Source organism: Solanum tuberosum, unplaced genomic scaffold, assembly GCF_000226075.1.
Source record: "Solanum tuberosum cultivar DM 1-3 516 R44 unplaced genomic scaffold, SolTub_3.0 scf00026, whole genome shotgun sequence".
Taxonomy (NCBI): domain Eukaryota; kingdom Viridiplantae; phylum Streptophyta; class Magnoliopsida; order Solanales; family Solanaceae; genus Solanum; species Solanum tuberosum.
In genome coordinates this window covers 2335562-2348022 of record NW_006238952.1, presented here as the reverse complement: position 1 = coordinate 2348022, position 12461 = coordinate 2335562, and the positions used below count along the sequence as shown (strand labels likewise).

The 12461-nt window shown below is 29.7% G+C and overlaps 2 protein-coding genes across 2 annotated transcripts; both read right to left on the bottom strand.

The window, feature by feature from the left end:
- Positions 1–5193: 5193 nt before the first annotated feature.
- Positions 5194–5835, bottom strand: LOC102597802 (uncharacterized). The gene has a single exon (XM_006341556.2). It carries the CDS (start codon positions 5669–5671, stop codon positions 5408–5410), a length of 264 nt encoding a protein of 87 aa, XP_006341618.1. The 5' UTR covers positions 5672–5835; the 3' UTR covers positions 5194–5407.
- A 5406-nt stretch (positions 5836–11241) lies between these two features.
- LOC102597487 (protein NIM1-INTERACTING 2) lies at positions 11242–11877 on the bottom strand. Its single transcript, XM_006341555.2, has one exon. The coding sequence runs from the start codon at positions 11726–11728 to the stop codon at positions 11414–11416; it is 315 nt and encodes a 104-aa protein (XP_006341617.1). The 5' UTR covers positions 11729–11877; the 3' UTR covers positions 11242–11413.
- Positions 11878–12461: the final 584 nt, after the last annotated feature.

The following is a 12461-nucleotide window of genomic DNA, read 5'->3' as shown; positions in this document are numbered from 1 at the left end:
AAGAAAAAAAAAAGAAAAGAGCAATTGAGAATCATGACTCACGAGAACTCTATTTTAAAGAAAATGGCATCAAAATAAGTGAGAAAGGGTGCATACATTGGCCCAATTTTGAACTCCACCGACAAAAGCTTATGTGGCTCCATTACCCAGGAACTCACTGTTTATCTCATTATTATAATTTTGAGAGGTAAATTTTTAAAAATAAATTAACTCTAAATTCAGAATTAGTTTTTTTTAAAGAATTCTTTTTGATAAAATCCACATAAAAACATCATAAGTCATTATAAATAATAATTAAAATATTTTTTAAAAATAGTATATAAAAGTAGAAATAATTGACATGAAAGGAGTATTATTGTCGATGCCATTCCACCGACGATCTATATCTAGGATGCTGCAAATTTCTAATGTTTTTCTTTATCACTTTTTCTTATAATAATTGTTGGACCGTTAATAATATGGTTACAAAAATAAATTAATGTATGTTTTGAAAGTTGGATGACTTGATAGTTGATAGGAGAATTAATAATGGAGAAATAAATTATATTTCTATGTGAATATTTTTTTATATATAAACTTCTGCATGTTACTTTAGTGTTATCGAAATAATTTTTTTGTTCTAAAATATTTAGATAGGAACGAAACAATACCTCAACCCAGGGGGTATTTATCCAAAAAGATAGGGTAGTTATGGTAGTTGGGTATTTATTCTGGTTGGTGGCTCATCTCATATAAATAAATAAAAGATGGACTTACTTTTATAAAATGAAAAATTAGGCTAAAAATAAAAATAAAAATTTCCAACAAGTAAAGGGAGTTATAAAATATAAGTCATTTTTCAAAGTTAAAATACTTGAATTTGAAATATTCATGTCTGACCATTGTTATTCAGATAAAGTAAAATATTATCTGGTCCTCTAAAGTTTGAATAGAAGAAAATGGCGTTTTAAAAATAAAAATCTCGTTCGTCTCTCTTTCTTTTTCGCTCACCTCTTCTTTTCTTTCCGCTCGCCTTGTTCCTATCTTGCTAGAGTCTTTTCCTCTCTCGCCTCCTCTATTCCTACATATCTACTATCTTGCTAGAGTCTTTTCCTCTCTCTCGCCTCCTCTATTCCTACATATCTATGTTTCAGAGTGTAACTAGTAGCAAAAATATATGTATTCATGTGTATTTGACTTGAAATCTGATATAAAAACATTAATTAATGAAAGAATATATAACTATTTCAAACTAAAGAAAAATAAGTAAATACTAGGTATGTTTGTGTAATTTAGTAGTTTTTCCATCTATCATTGCCTTGAGATCAGTCAAAATTAAATGATACCTACTGATACAATACTTTTAGTTAACGGATGGATTAACGCAAGATCATTACGATAAATGATTAGGTTTCGCAATTAACCTACTTTTTACTGAGTAACCCTTTCAATAGACATCACAAGGAAAGATAGTATTATTATAATGTACTAATAATGAAGATCTTATCCCAAATTAATTAAGATAATGTATCTACATCTGGTTAGCTCCTCCTCCTAATTACCTCTCTATTTTTCAAAAAGTAAAACAAAAGAAAAATTACTTAAATACACAACACTTTTTTACCTATTCTCAATATTTCCCTACTCTTTTACTAAAATACAAAAATTCCTTATTTCCCCCCAATTCAACTTAACTGGATACTTTATTAGATTAAGTATCCGCCCGTTATTAATTAAAGTATCCGTGCTGCTATATTATGCATCCGCCCATTAATTTAAGTATCCGCCCGTTATAAATTAAAGTATCCCGTTATTAATTAAAGTATCCGCACTATTAATTAAAGTATCCGCGCTGCTATAATTATGTATCCGAAAAAACACTAAAAAAAGGGATTTTTGGTAATTAATGAAAGAGTAGGGAAAGGAAGTAATTTATTTCTTATATTATGTCATTTGCCTAATTTTTACTAAAAAAAAGCTTATCCAATAATAATGTTTAATGTGGCTCTTGAGGTGTATAGTAATCGAATTAATCAACATCATGATATTATATTCTATAGTATTACAGAAATCAATATATCTATGACTTGCCAAAAGCTATTTGGATTTTGGACTTTTAATCATAGCAACGGGCAAATAAAAGATGATAACGTATCTCTGACTATTGAGGCATGACAAGACATACACGCATACAAAAAAAAAAAAAAACAAATAAAAGAACATGATCAAACACAATCTCAATTTTTAAATATTATTTTTTATTTTGAAAATATTTTTTTTTTCAAATTTAACAATGAAATATGGCCAAGCATCACTTAATTTGTGTTTATTTTTAATTATTTGTTTTGCATATATTTTACTTCGAGACATTTTTTGACATGCAATAGTTGAAACTAGTTTTGACAAAATCCAAACTTCAAACAACATATATAAAGTTTTACCCGATTTTGAATTCGTCGTTAAATTGTGGCTGTCTTTTAATTTTTTTCTTATATGTATCTTACTTCAAGACAATTTATAACGTACAATAGTAGAATTTATAGTCTTGATGAATTTTAAATTCAGACCTCATATCATAAATTTCATATGACTCGAGTTTAGTAATTTCTATTGAAAATTCATACATTGCTACAATGAACAAAGTTTAATCAAAATGTTTAGTTGGATCGCTATCATGTGAGAGCAGACTGAGAGTTCGATATAATAGCAAACACCCATATAATTGAAGCTCAAATAAAATGACTTAAGTCAGATAAAAACGATTAAACTTCAAACAAATAAAAGTGGTTGAAGTCAACTACATATAATTGTAACTTCATACAAAATGTCTGGACATCATATTTTTGAATATAGATATACAAAAAAAATTTAAATTATTTACACAAGTTAAATTCTCTTACAAAAAAATGTAAGAAATTATGGGTCAAATTGTCTGTGGTGGATGTCATTATCATTAGGGCCATGCTATGATCCTTGATGGGCAGCGACGGCCCACCATTTAAATATCTACTATTTTTGTTTGTTCGTCCACCTTTAAATTTTCCTCTTTTATCCTTCATGATATTTAAATTATAAATAATGAAGTGCAATTATTTATGTTAGTTAGATTGTTGATATATATTATTTTTTACATATTAGATGAAATTGATATAAAAATATAAGATTTGATTCAAAATTAGTGAGTTCTCTCCAAAATCGAATGACGACTACGCCCCTGTTTGCGATATGATTGAAACTTATAGATAGCAACATTTGAAGTTTGCTCCTATTTCGGAACTCTTCTAATTCTAGTGATTTTTTATTACCTCAATAATTTAAGGCAAGAAGGAATAATATATGGTAAAAAATAGTTGGTGTCCATTTTTCCAAGTTTGTGACTCTTAAATTAGTTGGAAAAATGTCATTTTCCAAATTGTGATTGTTTTAGTAGAAACGTCTCTCATGCATCATTTTTTGGCCTTGTCTTTCAAAACTAGTTATTGTTATGAAACTGTATGATAATACCTTAAGTTTTATTTGTTAAATTTGAAAGAAAAAAAATTACAGAATCGAAAGGAAGATTATAAGTAAATTTTAGAGAAAAATTTCAAAAATAACAAAAATAATAAGACTTTATAATAATAGTTTGGGTAATTGCGTTCCATAGCTATAGATAGTTCCATTGAATATTTCTTTCATTGGATATTTCAACACCTTAAGGCTGAAGTTAGTTGTTGCTCACTCTAGTCTATAGAGACTCCACAGATAGTTTTGTTATTACAAGATATTTTTCTGAAATATAGACTATGACCCGCTTTTACTTCCGCCTTTTTCTATCGAAAGCTATGTGTGAACAAAACAAAATCGAATCGAATTAGCTGGTAAACAACTAAACACCACAAATTTGAAAGGGAAAAATTAAACACTTACCCCAAAATAGGATATTTGTGTCAATGACCCCCAAAATGTACCATACATCGGTTAACTGGGCTAATGGACAGGGACTGGAACTAGACATAGACTCCCTGCAATACAACCCACTAATTCAATTGGTCATGTGTGCTCATGGGCTTGGGCCTTAGAGGGGCCCATCTTTTGAGCCTAATTTATTTGGTAAAAGTAAACTCTAAACACTACCATCTATTCTATATGCATCTCAATTGCTTCGCACCTCTGCTTGGTTATTTGCTCAAATTCTTCAGTTAAATTTTTGTCAAGTTTTAATCTGACACGGAGTGTCAAAAAGGTTATATATATATTAAACTTTAAGGTCTTAAATTAAAGATGATATGTCTTTCTTTTTTTCTTGTTAAACTGCAAATTTTCATTCATAACCAAAAGTTTGATATATGTATCTAATAATCAGAAACTAAAGTAATAAACATTGAGTTGTTGAAGTGTGATTTGCCATGGTCTGACTCTTGATGTGCATATGTATCACGTTCCTTTTTACCTCTTTAATCTTATCATTTTAAATGAAAAATTGAGATTATAAAATTATCAAAAAAGGAACTTCTTTTTTAAATAAACTATAAAGAAAACTGGGACAAACAAATTGAAATAATTATAGTATTCAAACTTACTTGCGTGTATCTCAATTAATTTTATAAGTTAGCTGTTATTTTCTATTTGTTTGATAAAAAAAAATGTAAACATTTTAACATGATTGATTAGAACATATATAATCTTTTTTCTTTTCGCTAAGTCTAAATAAATGGACAAGGATAATTATTTTCATTTCCTTTTCGCTGCATATCACTTTCCTTACTCTTCTTCCCAAGCTAACATGTGTTAAAAGTCAAAAAGTTTAGCCTAATTTATTCAAGAAACAAAATTTTAAAAAGAGCAATGAGTGTTATGCCTTATTCCCCAATTTTATAACTATACAATTTATTCTTGCACAGGGAATTTATATTTAATTATTTCTTAGTATTATGAATCTAATTCTACCATTTTGTATTCAATTTCTTAATATATCTTGTGCGTAGTTGAAAAAAACAATTTTAATTTATAAAATATACAAATGAAATTGCTAAACATTACTTGACAGAAAATTGCTAAATAGCCAAGTAGAGTGACAAGAATGGATTAAATTAAGTAAAATTTTTGAAGTATTAAATCTGGTTACACTTATGAATTAAAAAATAAAATTAGAGCATAATATCCCAATCTGTTCGTTTGACGGTAATTATATATATTTTTATTTATTTATTTATTTATTTATTATTATATAAGTAAAATACTAAAGATAATTTATTGATGCAAATTTAAACATGTTGGAGTTTTTTGTTACAAAGTTAAAAACCTAACAAAATAGTAGCCGCTATAATTCTCCAAAAAAGCGATTGCAAATTCGTTGTCAGTTATAAAGAGCAAGTACTTAACCTGTACAGAGTACAAGACGGACCGTCACCGTCTAAAATTCGGTCACTTAGGAGCTTCGTCGGCGTTAATCTCCACTTTCCGGCAGAGTATTCAGATCCAAATCAACTCTCTTATGGCTACCTTCTACTTCATCGATCTGAGCATTTTTCTGAAGATATTTCACTGCTACGTTCATCCTCCGTAAGATAGCGAAGAACTCGTTAACCTCCGCCTCCGATGGCGGCGGCGGCTTCGATACTGCGGTGTTCTCCTTCACAGAGCTTTCTCTCTCATGCCTGCTCCGATCGACGCCGTTCTCTGTTCTCTTCCGCTTCTTGTGCCGGTCCATCAGTGTAGCCTCGCCGTTGTCGTTAATTTTATTCTCTCCTCTCTAGAATTGTCTATGAAGTCTATTCTCCATATATGGTTGTTGATTAATTATTAATGCGTTCCACCGATTCACAAATTTGCTGATGTCAGGAATATGATCTCATGGTAAATGGGCATTATCATTTTGATTTTGATTTTGATTTTTTGATGCTTCAACAATGCGCAACTTGTAAAGTTCATCCACGCGCTTCCTTCTGCGCGTCACACAACAGCTCCTTTTTGGTACATTAACTTGGAGAGAATGACAAAATTAGTCCCTTATGTTTTCATATTGGATTAAAATAGTATGCTTTTAAAGTTTATCAAATGTGAACACTTTTTTATTTTCGTCAAATATTTAGCAAATTGTAATATCTCTACATAACTATATACACGGATATGCGAAGCGACGGTCAATGCGAAGTTTGGTGATAGTAACAAATACTTTGAATGAGAACTTTAAATGTCAAAAAGAACAAAGGTTTCATGTGAGCGACAATTGCACATATTAGTTGATAATAAGAATCGATGGAATCCCTATAAAAAGTGTATTTTGTTCATACTCCAAAAGAAAATCAGTTCAAAATCAAGAAGTTCGGAGACATCAATGAGAGCCTAGGAAAGAGTTGTCTTTTATGTTTAGTAGCTTGTCCACTTTGAAAATGGCTCAATTTAGAGGTAAGATTCAATGATCGGAAGAGCAACGCATGTTGTGTTGTGTCTAGTATGCCCCGCACATCGTGTTGGGTTCAAAGTTTGTGTTAGAAGTGATGCATGCACACGTTGTCTGGTTGTCGACCCGTAGTAAGGTTCATTGGCCCCAAGGACGTGTGTCATTGACTAAGTCTATATATGTATATAGTGGGGACTTTACTTATTATTTTTTAAGAAGTATGTCAAATCAAATATCAATATTTAACGATTAATCGATAGAGTATTTTGTACTTATAATTTATTATCAAAATACATGTTCAATTGTTTATATTTCTACTCGATTGAACTTTACGCTCCTTTAATTCGGGCTTGTTTTATTATTTTTCAGTGGTCGCACTTCTTTTTATTTTTTTTATTTTTCTTCAATATTAACAAATGACCGATATTCTCGGGAAAAAAATAAAGACAAAGACTCGATGAGTCAACAGATTTTATTCAAATATAAAACATGGTACATCCACGTTATTATTATTATGATTATATTATTCCATTAAAGAAATTAAAGCACCCATCCCACTACGTCTCTTTAATCAACACTTACTGCTACATACTTTAAATATTTTTTTTTGAATAAATAATTGACGACTTAAAACGATCCATGTTATAATCAAGGTAAAGTGATAAGAAATTGAGAAGACATTTTGCTGTGTTGAAATTATGCTTCTACACCAAATGAAGTTACTGATTTGAAAATTTGACTTTTGAGGACAAAAATGTTGGGCTAAGACAAATTTTAGAATCGTTTGATTGGTGGGATAAAAATAATAATTTCAAGAAATTTTATGAGATTATTTTATCTTATCATTTTAGTGTCCAACTCAGTTGACAATTCTTTTTTTTTTTAGGGACAAGGGCCTATATACCCCAGTTATGCGATTTAGATCTGATATACATCCCCGATATATAGGTGACTCACATATAACCTTATCGTTACATAAATGATCCAGATATAAATCACAAAGTTAGGGATAAGATGGCTGGTTGAAATCAGTTTTAGATCTTCACAATATAAGCCTCATGGTCATGGGCCTAAAAAAACTTCACAAGGCCGAGGCCTTTTACTTCACTCCATAACTGTAAAAAGGAAATGAAGCCCCAGTATTATATCTATATGGAAAAATTACCGAACAGTGGGAAATTAAAATCCTATATTTATCTGAAATAGTAGTAATTTTAAAAAAATTAAATAACATAGTAATAGTTTGAAGTTTTATATCAGATATGCATGGATACACTTGATATTCACACGGATATAGTTAGACAAAGACATTGTATACGCATGGATACGTATATTAAGTGTAGAATTTAATGTATTTTCAGTATTATTATGCACATGAATAAAGTATAACACTCCTGCTACAATAAATACACATTTATGTGCACAAACTCAATATATTTTGATATATTCTAAAATCAAAATACCACTATATCTTTTATAATTAAGTAAAATCTCGCTATTTTTACCTTTTTTCCTTATTTCCGGACAGAAAATTCATAGAAAATCTCCCAACATTATTGGCAGAATATTTTGTTACATTACGTGAGGTTAATTAGTCAAACAGTCAAACCACGTGCTTACCCTCGTGTCAATAATCACTTTAATTATTTATAACTAAAAATTTTACGTTTAGGTAATTTCATTAGCGTTTCTTAGAAATATACATTGCAATTTCACATATGCATTCACCGTTTAAGAAATTCCATAATTATGTTTGGATTATTTTCTGTGTAATGTGATCACGTTTCTAGAAAAATAAAAAAATACTCGAGAGCACTTTTGAGGCATAAATCAAGCACAAAGTATTGTTCTATTGATAAAAGTGTTTTTAAAATATATTAATCAGACATAATATGCTACTCTTCAAAATACTTTTTGTGAAAGCATTTTCATTAGAAAAAATATTATTCAAAATAAACAGATTTTCAAAGTCCTAAGTGTTACGATTTGAGGTAATAGAATGGTAGTGGAAGAGTATACGAAGAGTGGTTCATTAAGTATTAAAGTTTCGTTTGGTTGGGAACAGGTTATCCAAGATTAATTGTCTTGGATTAGTTATTCTGAGATAACTTATCCCATCATATATATGAGATAATTTATTCCATCACTATGTATAAATGGGTAATAAATTATTTCAAACATGACAACCAAACAAGAAATCAAAATATTATTTCAGGACTACTTTTTTTATCCTACAATTATCTATTCTTATCCCTCACACTAATAGAGTCTTCAAAACTAATTGGTTACCATATGTTGATTAGTAAGACTTGAAAATGAAAAAAAATATATAGATTCCTTCTACTTTTTCAACTATCTTTTATTCTTCTTCTCATGCTATAGTACTGAAACAACTACTGAGACAAAGACAACTTAAATATACACACAAAACTCAAAAGTAAAGTTTTTTAAAAATATATATTTCAATTAATTAGTAGAATTAATAAACTTGTTTAGGTTAGTTTAAAAAACAATAATCTTTTAAAACTAGTACAACGGGATCAACAACTTGGAAGAATAAACTTCTAGTCATCTTTACTTTGTCCACTATTGGCTCCTAATTCCCACTTCCATATATAAAATTAGATACAAGAAAAAAAAGGGTAAAAATTAAAAAAACTTTTATCAATCAATAATAGAGATACACAAGTAATTACATATATTTAGTTAGAAAGTAAATTGGAATGAACATACCTTAATATATGCATGTCAGTTCAAATATGTTCTTATTAGTCACCGGTTAAATTTTGTGTAAAATAAGGACAATTTTGACTCAATCAAATAATGAGTTAAATAATTATTAAAGAAGAATAAAAATTAATAAAATAAAATTTTGTTTAGAGTTTTTGGCTAAAAACATCCTTAAACTATACCCCAACTTAAACTACATTCTTAAATTATCCTTCTTAACAAAAAAATATCCTCCAAATATTTAAAACTTAACAACTTTTATCCCTCTATAAAATTTTGTCAAAAAATTAGCGAATTCCACACAAAAACATATGCAATTCATACTACACTCAAAAAAAAAAATCTATAATTTATTACATGTATGAAAAAGCATCCAATTTTTTTATTTTTTTTTATTTTGAAACTCTTGTTTGCTGTTAAAAAAAACAATGTTAGAACGGTGTGAGTCTACGAGGAGACATGATCTGCTCTTCTCCTTTACCAACTGAGTGGAGTTGGAGTTTAATTTCATACCATCTTCACCTTGCAAAGTCAAAATATCAAATTTTCTGGGGCAAATTGATAGTTGAGGTGATCAAGATTTAGCTGATTTTGATCTATAGTACATGGGTTTCGTTTTTCATTATTAGAAGTAAAAATATCCGATCGACACCACTTTTTACAGATTCAGTGAGAAGAAAACATTTCAACTGATAATTCTTTGATATTAAATCAAATGAAAAGTAAATAAAAACAAAATTGCTAATTAAAAGGAAGACAATTTAAAACGTTATTGCTAAAAAAATTCACAATATTATTTTTGATGTATGTAGAATGAACATAATAGGTTTATTGGGGTGATTTAAGGAGTTTTGTTGAGAGTAGTGTGAATCGTACATGTTTTTGTGAAGAATTTGTTAATTTTTGACAAATTTGAACAAAATGATGAAAGTTATCAAATTTTAAATAATTGACGGATGCTTTTTGTTAAAAATAATAATTTAAGAATGTAATTTAAATTGGATATAATTTATACATGTTTTTGGCCAAAAGCTCTTCTGTTTACTTAAATTATATTTTAAACCCCTTTTCATAATATATATTCTAAACTATTGAATTCCACATGAAAAGAACTCAATTTGTAATTTCCACGGTTGGTTTTTATTAGAGCCGTCAATATGGGCTAGGTCTGTTGGGGCGACCTGGCCTAACCCGGGATTTAATAGGGCTGGGCTAAAAAAATTGGAGCCCATTTTAAAAAAGGACTTTTTAGCCCGGCCTGAGTAAGCCTGCTGATTTGTGGGGCTTGAGAAATATAGGTAGGGCCGGCCCGTCGGCTAATACAAATTAATTAAAAAATGTAATATAATATTAAATTTAAAATTAAAGAGATCCAAACTCAAAATCTATTTAAAGTTTTTTAGGAAATTCACTAAGTATAGAAGTTGCATCCACCATGAAAATGTCCAAACACTTGTTGCTACTCGAAACTGGTTACTTGGTTTTTCTCAAACTGGTAATATATTTTTGTGTACATTTAAATATTATAATTCTCAATTTAGTTATTTTTTTAATATTTTACTAATTGAAACCGCATATAAATTGCATATGAAAATGAAGATGTTGAGACAACCTTCTCACAAGTTGATTCAGATATGCTTGATGAAGATAATCATGAAGTGTTAGATACGCCATAGGTTTCATGAAGTATTAGATACGCCATTAGTTTCATGATTTTTTAAGGAGTTTATTTTTGACATTTTTATGGTTGGAATATTGTCATATTTTTTGTGTTTTATTGTGATCATTGCAAAACAGTTAGGTTAATATTTCTATTTAGATATTTATACTTATACTTGAAAAAAAACTTAATAAATATACTAGCCTAGCCTGACCCATAAAATGTCAAAGCCTATATGGATTAGCCCGGATGGGGTAGGCTAGCCCATATTGACAACTCTAGTTTTTATTGTAGAACTCTATTTCTGATCATATTACTTTGTCATGCGGTTTGGATCGAGAGTCAAATTTTTTATTTTTGATTTTAAATTTAGACATGAAAGTTTATATATCTAAAAATTATACACTTATAAATTATAATAACATATTCCAAAGAAATCAAATGGTATGAAAAGATTATGTATGCGCTGCAAGCATGAAACATCTAATGATAAAATAAATTAAATTTATTAAAGAAAATCACAAAGAGCAAACCGTTTACCGGAGAAATATATATAAAAAAAGGCTTTAATTAATTAATCTGTACAGCAGATCAATCTTAAGAATCTACGATAATTAAGGGTGCATTTATGTAATTAACCTATGCTTAAACTGCGTTAATTAGTCTCCGCCGTCCGGCAGAGTGTTGAGGTCCAAATCACCTTTTCTCACGATTCCCCGTTCTCTCTTCCGTCCAGCTGCGACACCGTTAGCACCGGCCGGCGATGCGTTAAGGTTTTCCGGCCGAATCTGAGCATTTCTCTGGAGATATTTCACCGCCACATGCATCCTCCGTAAGATCGCGAAGAACTCGTCAACCTCCGCCTCTGACGGCGGCTCCTCCTCCTTCACAGTAGCTTCTACCTCATCCTTACTCCGATCTCCGGCGCCGATTGCTGTTCTCTTCCTCTTCTTTTCTCCGTCCATAAGTAGCATTCAAGCCGGCTAGCTGATTAATTGTCAATACTGCTAGTGCAATTACTTCTCTTTATTCTCTCATTAATATAATATAATGTGTATTCGATCTGTTATGTCAATGTTTTCTGTGTGTATTTTTTCTCCCTGGCTGGTTGCTGCCTACTGCTGAATGAGAATATAAATGCGTCCGTCCCTCCATTCACAAATTTCATGACGTCAGGTACGTGAGGTCATCTTCGGATTCGTATCATTTTGATTTTTTCCACAATGCGCAATGTGTAATGCTTGCTAGCCCACGCGCTTTACATTTCGTCTAACACTCGATTAATTCGTATTCATACTAAAAAGCTTTAGAGCCCATTTGGATTAACTTAGAAAAAATAGTTTTTAAATTAAAAAAATAAAAAATAGGGAAAACTATTTTTAATTTTTAACTTATTTTAAGTCATTTTTTAATTTATTTAAATTATTTTTTAACTTGTCAAACATTTCCTAACTTATTTTAAGTCATTTTTTACTTATTTTAAGTTATTTTTATATATTGCCAAAAACTTTTAGAAATAAAAAACTGACTTAAAAAATAGGTTTGGTCAACTTTTAAGTCCATCTAAATACCCTCTTAGTTTGAGAAGTAAAATACTTTTTACTAAAGTGATTTCGTATTTAGGACTTGAAGCTTGAGATAAAATACCTATCACTATCTGCAATTTTTCTTTTATGGTTCCACACACTTTCTCAAACTTTACTTTTG

Bases quoted from the DNA above. Each gene is read 5' to 3' on its own strand.
- LOC102597802 (XM_006341556.2), bottom strand. From the start codon at position 5,671: ATGGACCGGCACAAGAAGCGGAAGAGAACAGAGAACGGCGTCGATCGG.
- LOC102597487 (XM_006341555.2), bottom strand. From the start codon at position 11,728: ATGCTACTTATGGACGGAGAAAAGAAGAGGAAGAGAACAGCAATCGGC.